Genomic DNA, 11,911 nt, shown 5'->3' on the forward strand with positions numbered 1-11,911 from the left:
CGTGGGACTGACAGCTCCCCAAGCCTCAGATCTTACTCCTTGTTAAAGAAAGCAGTATTTGACTAATGTCTCCCATGGCCTCAAACAGCAGAGCCCGCCTGGCGGTGCTGCGAGGACCATGGGTCTGGGGTCCTGATCGGAGCTGCTGGCACAGCCGTGTTGCCTGCAGGGGCTTCATTAAGGCTGCTTTAGCAGCAATGGGACCTACAAAGGAGGCGCTCGGCTTTGGGCAGCTCAYGGGGATGTTGGGAGATGGGTAAAACCAAAAAACTAGGCTGCCTCTCCATCAGAGACCTCCCCAGGTTGGCTCCACACCTCAACCCATCCCATCCCAAGTCACTGGCAGCCTCTTCTGACCATGAGCACTGCCAACCACCTGCCCTGGGCTCCAAGCACCGGGAGGTGCGGAAAACAGGAGTGTTCTCAGCCACAAAGGTGCCTCGCAGGCCTGGGATGCTCCAGCCCCAACCCTGTGGCGGACGTGCCCAGGTTCTGCCCCCCGAAGGGCTGCTGACGGCAGCACCCCRGGCTGAGCTGCTGCTCAGTGCCTGGACCACCCCACAGCAACTTCAATGAGAAAACAAGGATGAGCTCCACAAAACACTGATCACCCCTCAGCGATCCCTTGGGACAAAAACCTCGGGACCTTTCTTCCTCTCTGATCTTACTCAGCCAGATCATAACCTTCAGAACCACTCGAGCAGCATTTAAATAAAAGCATCTATTCAGCTAACAAAACTCCCACTTTTTTTTTGATTTTTTTTTTTTTTTTTGCACTAAACAACATTCAAATAAAACATGGCACAGGACATATTTTAAGAAATATCAAAGCTCAGGGATTACTCCCTTTCCTGCCCACCCCTACTGCCCCCACCCCCAAATCTCCCCAGCATCAGTCCTTTAGCTTATTTTTTTAAATCATTTTCGTTAGTTTGTTGCAAAATTTAGACTCTTTTTCCCCCTCCCATTTTTGTTATACTTTCTTTTCCTCCTTAAATTAAAATTTTTTGTTTGTCTTGTGTAAATTGTGCAAATATAGCAGTTAACACTAGTGGCAGAAGGCCAGAGAGAGAGAGAGAGAGAGAGAGAGAGAGAGAGAAAGGTGGGAAAAGACAGAAAAAGAGAGAAAGGGAGGGAAAAGAGGGGGTAGAGCTAGGCGGAAGGAAGGAAGGGAGAGCAAGTCAAGTACAGTAAAAATAGGAGCCCACCCACCCTCCCTCCACCAAAGTAACAACAACATCCAAATGCCGTCCTAGAAAGCCCCGCGGTCCCAACCCTCCTGCCTGGCGGGCGCAGGGGTACTGCCCGGGCAAAGAGAGCCTGCGCGGGGTGCCCAGCGGGTCCATGCGGCACGTGGCTCCCATCTCCTCCTCCTTGCATCGCCTCCTTGCAAGGTCTCTGGTGCATCCCGGTTGGATTGGGTTTTGTTTGTTCGTTTTTTAATTGTCGTTGCTGCTATCATCGGGATTTTTCCGCTAAAGCGCGAGGTTTCCTTGTTCATTCGTGGGAAGTGTGTCGAGGTGCGACAGCTCCCGCGGGTCCGTCTGGCCCCAGCCCCAAAGTATCCTGCTGTTGCCGCTCGCTGGCCCTCTCTTCTGCCTATCCGCTGCTTGGGAAGCTGGCACAGCCGCCGCGGCCTTTTCAGCTGCTTAAGGCCATTGTGTCGATCGCCTGCTCCAGCTTACTCCTCAGCCGCTGCCTCCTGGCCTGCTCGTCCTTCTCTAAAGCAGCTAGTATCTAGTGGAGAGAGAAAGGAAGGAAACGATGAGAAAGAATCTCTTGTACCCAGATCCGCTCCTAACTCCTCATCTTTCACGGGTGGCCACCGAGAACAGCACAAGGGGTCATCAAGATGTGGGTCCCAAAGGAAGCAGCTCAGGTTCGTTCCTGTGCCTACCAGAGCCAGGGGAGATGGTGGGAAAGAGCAGGCTCGGGAGGCAGAGGACGCTGCCCTGAGCACTGCTTTCCGACACCGAGAGCCTCCCGGGATCCCTTACGGGCTGCAGCATTGCCAGGGAGCTGCTGGTTGCAGCAAGTGAGAAACCAATTTGTGTGAGTGGAAACTGAAAAAAAACAATCACCTAGCCTCAAATGTGGGGCAAATCCCCCAAACCTGAATATAACACCTTCCCACCACCTCCATGACTGCACTAGGRAGGGGTATTTCAAACTAAGCTACAAGGTCCCAGAGAGGACCTGGCTGCTCTGCAGAGGGGCTAGAGCACAGAAAGACATGACAAATCCACAAGGCTTCAGCCGCTGTCAGCAGCAAAACCCTGGTCCTGTGTAAGGAACACACTCACGATRCCAGAAATGACAGAAGATGATGTTCCTCCACTGAAATCGCCTCCCTCAAAAGGAGCTCCTAGTTGGGACAACAGCTCGCAGGGTGGGAGGGATGGTCCCCACCCTGCCTCGTGATTGACACTGCCCTTCCCAGAGGTCCAGGGGAAGGACTTGAGGCAGGAAGGTGGAAGACAAGAGTCAGACTGGGCAAAAGGGAGTAATGAAGCAGAAAACTAAGGGGTAGTTGCCCTCCCAGCAGTCAGGAGTCTTGTCTCACTAACATCATGCCGGCAGAGMAGAAAAGCTGATTTTAAAAAAGAACAAACTTGACAGAAATCTCATCTCCTCGGGTGAGCTAGTCCAGAGAGCAAATTTTTTGCAATTAAATATCAAGGTATCCGTCAAAGGCGACGTGATTAACCATTTCATTGGCTGCATAATTGGAAACAAACTGTTGTATAATTAATAGACTTACTGGGAGGCAGGCAAAGTCCATCAGGAGCCCTACAGGTAACTTCTTAATGGGGAATCCACTCTCTTTGATTAAGAGCTGCTGCAGTGCCTGCAGGTTTGCAGAGCCACGCGCAGGCGTGCTGCGGAGCATCCTCCGTGCGGAGATGCAGCAGCCACTGGCCACGGAAAGGCTCTGGCACTCTGCGTGACTCTCCGGGACAGGACCACGCTATTCCCTGTCTGTCAGGGCAGGGAGAGCTGTCCCACACTTCAGGGGAAGTGGAAACGCCTGGAAAGGGCTGGTCACACGWACAGTTACGGAGAGCAATGCTACCAACCCTGCTTCAGCAAGGGGGGAAGCCAAAACTCTTGGCATTGAGTGTCAGCTCCTACAGCAGGGAAAACTCCTCCAACTGCAGCATGCCAGAGAGAGCCAGGCACATCTGATTTACTTCTCTTTATAGCAACAACCCTGGGCTGCAGCTGGACTTGCAAGAGCTCATAGACTCTGCCAGTATAATCTGCCTTCATAGACACTCCCCTGTCCTGAATGTATGTAGTGACTGTCTGCCATCACAGTATACAGGGAATAAAGTAACTATAATAATACTCAGTAGAAATCAAAATGCCACGTRTCTTAAAAGTGGCTGAGCTGGAATCAAAAGACATTGGTCCGAGAACTTGAATGGGAGTCTATTCCCACCATCCGCCTCCTCTGCCTTTCCTGGTAAGACAGCTACATATTWTGGGAAGCTTAGGTGTTGAAAGATTCACAACCTGCCCTTGCATTTATTTGGTCCTCTCTTATCTCATCCTTATGGAAACAATAAAGTAAAAGGAAATCTGTGCAGAGTATAGAGACCCAGGTCTGTCACCTGCTGTAAGGAGCCAGGACCACTGATTACCAAGATGCAAGTACCCAAATGAAAATTAATTATGATTTTCATTCACAGCCAATGACAGCGTATTATTGCACTGAACAACAGGAAAAATTATTCTCTCCATTTTGCATCAAAGAGGGTGCAATTGGGCTGCATATAATTGTGCTTAATGAATGAAAACAAACAAAGGGAACAGCTGCGATTTATTAATCCCATTACAAATAATAAAAGAAGTTCCTGAGAGCTGTGAACACACTTGTGATGCTCTGAGAGCAGGCAACAGTGAGACACTCAACAGATGTCAGGCGGCAGTGAGCGGGCAAGAATTGGACCTGCATCCCTGAAGAGCAGCTTGTTAATGCCACGCTGTCCCCTCCCTGCTCTCGCCCTGGGACAAGTCCCCAGGTTTAAGGCCCCAGGGACTTTTGGTGTGGAGGAAGCAAGTACCTGAGGGATGACAGAGCAGGTACAAATCCCTGCTCCTTTGTCCGCACGATTCTGCATCACCCACTTACCCCATAATGCTTCACATCTCGAGCAGATCTGCTCCCTGCTCTGCCCAAGCGTAGCCTCTGTTCAGCTTCTGTTGCCTCTGCCCCCATCACAAGTCCTTGCCCCCTATCCTAACACCGTCACTGGGGCAGTCAGTTCYGCCACCAAGGAGCAACCTTGTCCAGCCACTCAAGCAACCCCTCTCCTAGGTAAGGCTGCCTAATGYCAAGAGATAGATTGGTAGGTGTTCAGCCAGATCCTCCAAACCTCTCCCACCCTCACGGCAGCCACAGAGCTGTCGTACAAATTCCAACCCCACTCTCAAAAGCCTGCATGACTAATCCACTACACAGAGCCAAAGTCTCCCAGACATGCCATCCCACAGAGCTTRAGGAATGGCCTGCAGATCCCACCAGCATGGTCATCAGCCACACAGCCCCTTCCTTGAGCACCAGGATGTCYCCCATTCCCACCAGCGTGCCAGAGGGAGTGAGTGGCATTGACTGGCACCGAGGCCATGCGCTTCATGCATGCAAGGCAACCAGCTCCACAGGGATTTCAGCAGACATGCTCCCATCTCCATCCTTAAGACAGTAGGTGTTTTTCTGCTATGACTTGCCATTCAACTTCCTAAATTCCAACCTCACAGAGGACCTCTGGGACACCTCACGGAATTGCTGCAGGGTCCAAAGTGAACCACTCCTTMAGGCTCAGCTCTCCTGCAGTGGAAATGAGGCCCTCTCTCTCTAAGTGAAAAGATGCTCTGGTACTGTCATCTAAATAGGCTAYCATTTGAACACAGCCGTCAGTCAGCTTTATTGGGGAAATAAAATCTATATTATCATGTTATACGTATAGTCCCATATTTTAGTGTAGTTATAGATTTTATTGCTTTAATAAAAAGATGCAGAGTGTGGACTGGAGTGGTGCTTTACAAAGTTAATTTGTATAAATCACAACAGAGGGGTTTTTAACCATTCCTAATAGTGTTTGCAAAGAAACCACTGAAGTGGCCACCACATCCGCTAGCATCCCCAGGGAGCAGAACCAGATGATGCCTGTATCACTGTGCTGTCACTACCACCGCGGCACAAGGTCATTTTCAGCAGAGAGAAAAGGCAGGGAGGGGAGGCGCACTGAGCTAATACTATTAACTTTGGAGCCCCGCATAGCTCACACGCCAACTGCTCAGACCGGAAAAGAAGTAGGTGTTTCCCACATTACTTACTGCAGAAAATATGAGAACAAACCACYACCTCTCTGACAACATGCACTCAAGAAGGGCCTGGGCAGGGGGAGCTGCATGTCAGGCAGTAGAGCTAGCAGAAAAGCTGGTCAGGCCGCCCACACTGGGCTGGAGAGCTGAGGGTCAGGAGACAGCAACAGTAGGGTCAGAGCAGTTGACCAGATCATCCCTCACGCAGCCCCAATCTCTGCTCCCACTGACTTCATCCTCCTTTGCACGATCTCCACCYGCCTCTAGAGACCACTCTGAGTCAGGCACAAAAGCATGTACCAATAGGTTACGATGAGTCTGACAGCACAATTCAAGCATGTTCCTCCATCCCCTCAAACAAAGGCAACACATACAAGGGGCACCTAAATCTTCAGTACAAACCCTCCTCCTGCACCAAACATAGACACGGAACAAGTTCCCCACCCATATTTCACAGAGTATTTTTCTGCAGCAAAAAGATGAGTAAGTGGAAATGAAGGAAAATGGATGGGGCTTGCAGACCAGGTTTGACACCCCTCATTCACACCTCTGTAGCTTACCTCATCCTTGTACTTGGTGATGTAGGAGTAGATCTCGTGCAGTGCRCTCATACTGTTGAATTGGCTGAGGTGTAACCGCGACTGCTCCGCCAGGTACGCACTCATGTCCTGGTCACTGATTGCTGGCATTTTAGCAATATCTGCATAATATCTACAAGGGAGAGGTGGGAGAAAAAGAACAGTGTGTCTGAAAGAGGGAGAGGCATATGGGGACGAGCCCCACTGCAATGCTTGCCGAGAACACCCTCTGGAGAGGCAACGCAAGGAGCATCTTGTCTCAGAGCAGTCACATACAGCTACTGCTCATTATAATGCTGCCATTCATTGATAGGTTTTCTGAGCACTTTGCAGAAGGGTCAGTATCATTAGCAACATGCTGCAGGTAGAGCTTCAAGAGGCAGAGCCACGGCCGAGCCCACCCACCGAGCCCCAGCCCYGAGAGCAGCCAGCTGACCACACTGCAGGGCCAGCTGCAGCTGCTCCAGCGGATTTCCCACCCTTTTCCAAACTGCATGTTTTCCTCCTTCACGTCCCATTGTTCCTGTATCTTGCCACCAAATCCCATCCCCCAGAATCCTTTGCACYTGCAGCAACACGTAAGGATTTGTTATCATTCTCCTGAGTTTAGCATGCCACTAAACCCAGCAATGACACATCATATTCAATGCAATATTCAGTGCATGAACAAGACAACTTCATATAAAATCCTTGCATTTATACATGCCTTCTGAGCTCTCTATAGTTACATCTTCCTCAGTAACAGGCATTCAACAGAGCCTATTACTGGAGCCTGCTGGACCCAGCAGAGTTAACACAACACACCAAAGAGCTACCTATAGCTTTAGTTTCTAGTGAAAACCAAGGTTTTTCAGAAACTTCTGTGACATCAAAAGATCTTGGGCAACAGAGGACTCCATCAGCTCTGATGTCTTATGGCATTCCTTGACCAAATTACTTTGGCCAGGTATTCTGTTTTCCTTCTCTGATGGCTGCTATAAACAAGATACTAGTTTAAATTTCCTAGTACATCGTAAAATTAGTGTTCCCATCCCCTTAGCTGCTTCACTCATATGCTCAGCAAATACTGGGAAATCCAAACACAGCTTATTTTGGATTTATTGTGGAAAAACAGAACATACTGTTTAATCAAAATCTGGGGGGAATCAAAGCCTCAACATCCCATTACAGCAGGAGCAATGCACCAAGCAGACACATCAGTGCAGTGGTGATGGGCTCTCACCCACATAGGGAGCACACACTACACACAAGACTGTGCACAAGCATCTCCACAGCCTTGACAAACACACTGATGTGCAAGCCACACAAATACCTCCACTGTGGCTATATGCTTCTTGAGGATCAAGGTACCTCTATCTCCAAAGGAAAAATCAGGATATCTCAACATTAAGTTGAGTTTTTTTGGTGACTACTTAGCTGTTCTCTGCACGGAAACCCATGAAGACTGCGCCTACAGTGTTTGCTTTAAATGTGTTTTCATTAGGGCTGTTTCTTAAAGACATGAGACACCATTTTATCATTGAGATCTCAATGTTCACATCTGCAAACTCAGAGGACAGACTGAGGTCCTTTATGAACTAGGTTTGGGTCCACAGGCCTCTTCTGAAAAAATAAATCCTATTCACAGTGAACCAGCCTTTCCCTCTTCCACAAGCTGGAAACACAGTGTCAGTCTCYCCCAGGTTTGTTTTACTCTTCATGACTCCTCAAACAACTTGATAAACTTTCTGATACAGTGATTAGCATCATTAGCATCATCAGCCAAACWGTGAGGTGGAAGATGGCTGAAGCAYTTGAATAAAAGCAAATTGCAACAAGACTACTTGAGATGAATATGAGATGYACTCCATCCTATGCTGCTGAATTCAACTAGTGATAAAATACCCATGCAGGTTTTCTTACAAGGAAGCTCAGCCATATTGAGAAGATGATGAGAAAGATATCCTGGATGCTGACAGAGGGTTTCAGAAGAAAGGAGAGCCATAGCCCAAGCAGAGGATCTCTAACTAAACCAGGCATCAAGCAATCCACTAGGCTGTTCAAGATACTATGCATGAAGATTTCTCATAAAGTTGACACTATTTCCATCTATCCAGAGGAATATTAGGGACAAAAAGYCCAAGACTTCTTAGTTCCAGTCAGCTTTGATTAGCAAAGAAATCTCGTAGAGATCCTCCTGGTCACCCTTTAACTTTTACAAAGGTTACTCTGCATGTGAAGACTTTTGAGGGGATAGACTCGTGGTAGATACGATTCATATGATGAACATATTCCTGCTGAGGAAGAGAGCTTTTGGCTGCTGTAACAGGATCTCCAGGTAAAATGAAGCATTTGCATGTTCCAGGTTTTATTACGACACAAAGAATGACAGGAAACAATAATTTCTCAGTAGAAATATATATGACTTGCATGAACCAAGATGACAGTCAGGACTAACTGTTCCAGTAGACACATATCAGTCCATACACTGCAGTGACCCTAGCAGCAGTCCTCTTGGGTTTCCCCAGGTTCTCCCACCTTCTAAGCCCTTTAACATGTTATTTATGCCTCAGACTGACTGGCAGGATGCCCTTTCTTCAGCTGGTGCCTGAACCAARCCAGCAGACAGACCTTTTATTGTGACTCTCAGTCCCACTCAGCCACCCTCGCATCACTACAATCCTGCCTCTGCAAAGCTGTGCAATGACAAACATGCCAAAGACAGAAATACCAACCAGTTACTCAGTAAAACCCCAGAGCAGATGAGAAGTGGGAAACGCAGTCGCTTAGCCAGAATAGGAAGTCACACCTTACCCAACACAACTCTGCCTTCCTGCTCTGTTACCTCTGGGATCTTACTCCACACTCAGCAGCAGCACATCCAAGCACCTTCTTACTCTGCAGTAAGCGACGACAGTAACATCTGTCACCAGTTAGATCTCCCATCTTCTCCCCAGGGATACAGCATGTCTAGACCAATGAATTGCTCTGGAATAGTTTTATACTTTTCTCTCTGGGCACACGCAGAGCTGAGTTTTTTTGTTATATAGATGGCAAGGTCAGAAAAATATACCTTGTGCTTAAAGGCAGTGAAGTCTGTGATGCTCCTAAGGGACCCCACTCCAAATCCCCCCAGTCCCCTGCAAAGAACTTTCTCACATTACAATGCAGCTCATCTCTCATCTTACCCATCACATCTCAKGAACATTTTTCTTCTGAACCAAGTCATATCATCCCCTAGGGACAAATCTTGTCTTTTTACCTGCCTGCAAAGCACCAGGCATGCCAATGGTGCAACAAAAATAACTGTGTACGAGCAAACATCCAAAGAACATGATTTAGGCTACAAAGTCCTCATGCTTGCAAACTAGAGAATATGAGGCTTATTGTTGGTTCGGCATCTTTAATTTCATCCAATGCACATTCAGTTTAGGCACTGAAAGAAGTCTAGGYACCAAAGATCCTTAGTAAAATAGTGTGCATGACCTAGAGCATTACTCATCAGCACAAAGGAAAGCTGTATCAGCAGTCTCAAATACAACATTTCTTAAGCCTCATAGAGTCCCACTTTGCAACTCAGTAACATTTTAACAGTTGGTCTGTTTGGAGGGCTTTTTAGGACATTTCCTAGGTTTCTCTCCCAAAAGGATAAAGCTAAACACAGCAATATGCCTGAGAGTATCAATTTGCAATCAGGAGCATTCAAATTCTGAACCTTAAGCACTGCATTAATTCAGTGGGACAAAAGGATGCGTCTCATCAGCTAATAGTAAATGAAGGGTGTTGGAAGGAGTTGCGGGACCTGCTTCTTTCTCTCCTCCTCGACACAGAGGCAGCAGCCCAGGCACTGCCTCAGAACATGTGCTTTCATCAGATGCCAGGCAAGATGTACAGGTGGATGAGAAATGGTAATTTTCAATCGTTTCAGCAAAACCTGGAAGTATTGTCATGGTATAAAAAAGGCACTTCTCTAGTCCAAGGCTTTCTTCTTACTGCTCTTCAAAAGCAATCAAGGAAGGTGTTAGCAATTCTCTAGCACAGACCATGATAAGTTTTTACAACAGAAAACATCAGACAACCTAATGATGGAAGTTGCTTTTAGTACCCCTTAAGAAAATCATAAATGGTTCTGTCAAACAGTCATTCCAAATCCTTTCCAGAACTCAATTACAAGAAGGCATCGACTCCCAAGCAAGAAGATCATCTTCCATCAGTGTTAATATGGTCCCTCATCAGACAACTGCTGAGAGTATTCCCAAAGACCAAGTCCTCAGAGGACGAGGTATGTACACAAGTCCTGCAGGTAAAGCAAGGAGCTACTGTCAAGTCTACTCACCTTTCTACCCAGCTCTTGTAGTTGGGAATGTCCTTGGCATACAGTAGTTTGTTGGATGGGGAGTCTTTTCCTAACTTGTGCTCAGAAGTTGAGCAGGAGTCCATGAATGTCTGAGCCACCACGGATAGGCACGCATCAGTAATACTGTTCTTATGAATGTCAAACACAAACTGGGGATTCTTAATCACATTCACCCAAAAACGTAGAGGTAGACTGAGGGAAGAAAGAAACAGGCATCAGTACCTGAACGAAGTGCTACAGCTAGCGCACAGATCTCAAACTGCAGAAGAGGAGCTCATGAGAACTCAGAATTTGGCAGGTTCCTTTTCTCAGCTCCCAGGGATGCAAACAACCTGGGTTCACCTGTGCTCCACTGTGATACCACATCCTTTGCCCATCATGACATGGTCACAGCTACCCATGGAGAGTGGCACTTAAGAGGCAGCACAGAGAAATTCCTCAGCACTGCCAACACTTCAAAAGGCCAATGAGGGCAGCAAAGACTGCGGCTTCTTCGAGGATCCACTCATATTAAATAACCCTTGCTGAGCCCCTCAGCCAAACCTGGCATGGCCTCCTTTTCTAACGTAAGTCATCGTGTCTAAAATGCCTTGTGGCATTTCACACATCTMCCATGCTGGAGGAGGGGATTAACTGGGCTCCTCAAGGGACTCATTAGCACGTTTACTAGAAGAGGAGAATTTAGGCAGTGTCAGATACTGTACAACAAATCTCTCASTTGTAGAGGCACTGAGTCTCACGGTCAGCCTCACACTGAATGTTTGTGCCTTATTTTTATACGTGACACTCTTCATTGCTCCATGCCCCGTTCTCATGCCCCTCTCTCTTCTCCCAGGAGCATTTCTAGGCCTCCTCCCATTAAAGTGCTCTCAGATCTGTCATCCCTCAGCAGCAACACCCAGTGAATGCTTTTATCTTAGACAAAACACACTTCGTTCCCTAGGACTTTCCTAATGAGGGTACCGGGTGCATGTACATATTTCATTTGTGAAGGGAATGGCCTCAAGAAATTAGCTCCACACATCGAATTAGTGCCCAGAGATAAGCACAGGCATTAGTATGCAGGAGCCTGCATGCCCAGCCCCTGCGGAATGGGGCTTTTTTTCTCCTCCCTTGCCTTTCGCTCCTTCTTTTAATATAGAAAGCACAGTTATAAATCAGTTCCAAGCACTTCCACACTCTCACATCTCCATTTAAAAATGTTTCTTTTCCTGCCCTGCTAATTGCCAACAGTTACTGAACTATACAAAAGCAATTTGGCTGCCATTTAACAAATGCCAGACACGGGAATGTACATACCCGTCTTCAGTAATGGCAAGATCAGAGAGATGAAGTCAGTGAGGCAACAGAAAAGAAGAATGCCGAGGGGGGGTTGTGCAGCACAAGCCAGCACGTACATGAGCCCTGGCCCCATCACAGTATTTACTGAGGTCTCATAAAGGGCTCCTCCCCACTTTTCAGAGTGATTAACAGAGCTGACGGGTGAAGTCTGCAGGCTAGGTTTTGGAGGATGCACACATGGCTTTGCACTAACTTTGTTATGGTATGCTTTGTTATGGTATGACTGGAGATCATGGCAAACACCTTTAGGACAGTCAAGACAAGAATACAGGCTGGCATCTCTAAAGGAACCTAAAGGACCAAGGAGCCTAGCCTCACTGTCTCAAGG

General features: G+C 47.6%; 1 protein-coding gene across 1 annotated transcript in view; it reads right to left on the bottom strand.

Moving 5' to 3' along the window:
- Window positions 1-862: 862 nt before the first annotated feature.
- The window catches only part of PLXNA1 (plexin A1), a 145,424-nt gene continuing 134,375 nt past the window's right edge, over window positions 863-11,911 (bottom strand). The window contains exons 29-31 of the mRNA XM_085324285.1: window positions 10,222-10,434; window positions 5,889-6,039; window positions 863-1,737 (exon numbers count right to left, since the gene is read on the bottom strand). Coding sequence (XP_085180411.1) covers window positions 1,642-1,737; window positions 5,889-6,039; window positions 10,222-10,434 — 460 coding nt within the window. The 3' untranslated portion in view covers window positions 863-1,641. The remainder of the gene's footprint in view (window positions 1,738-5,888; window positions 6,040-10,221; window positions 10,435-11,911) is intronic.

Source organism: Rhea americana, unplaced genomic scaffold, assembly GCF_003343005.1.
Source record: "Rhea americana isolate MKP2758 unplaced genomic scaffold, rheAme1 scaffold_120, whole genome shotgun sequence".
Taxonomy (NCBI): Eukaryota; Metazoa; Chordata; class Aves; order Rheiformes; family Rheidae; genus Rhea; species Rhea americana.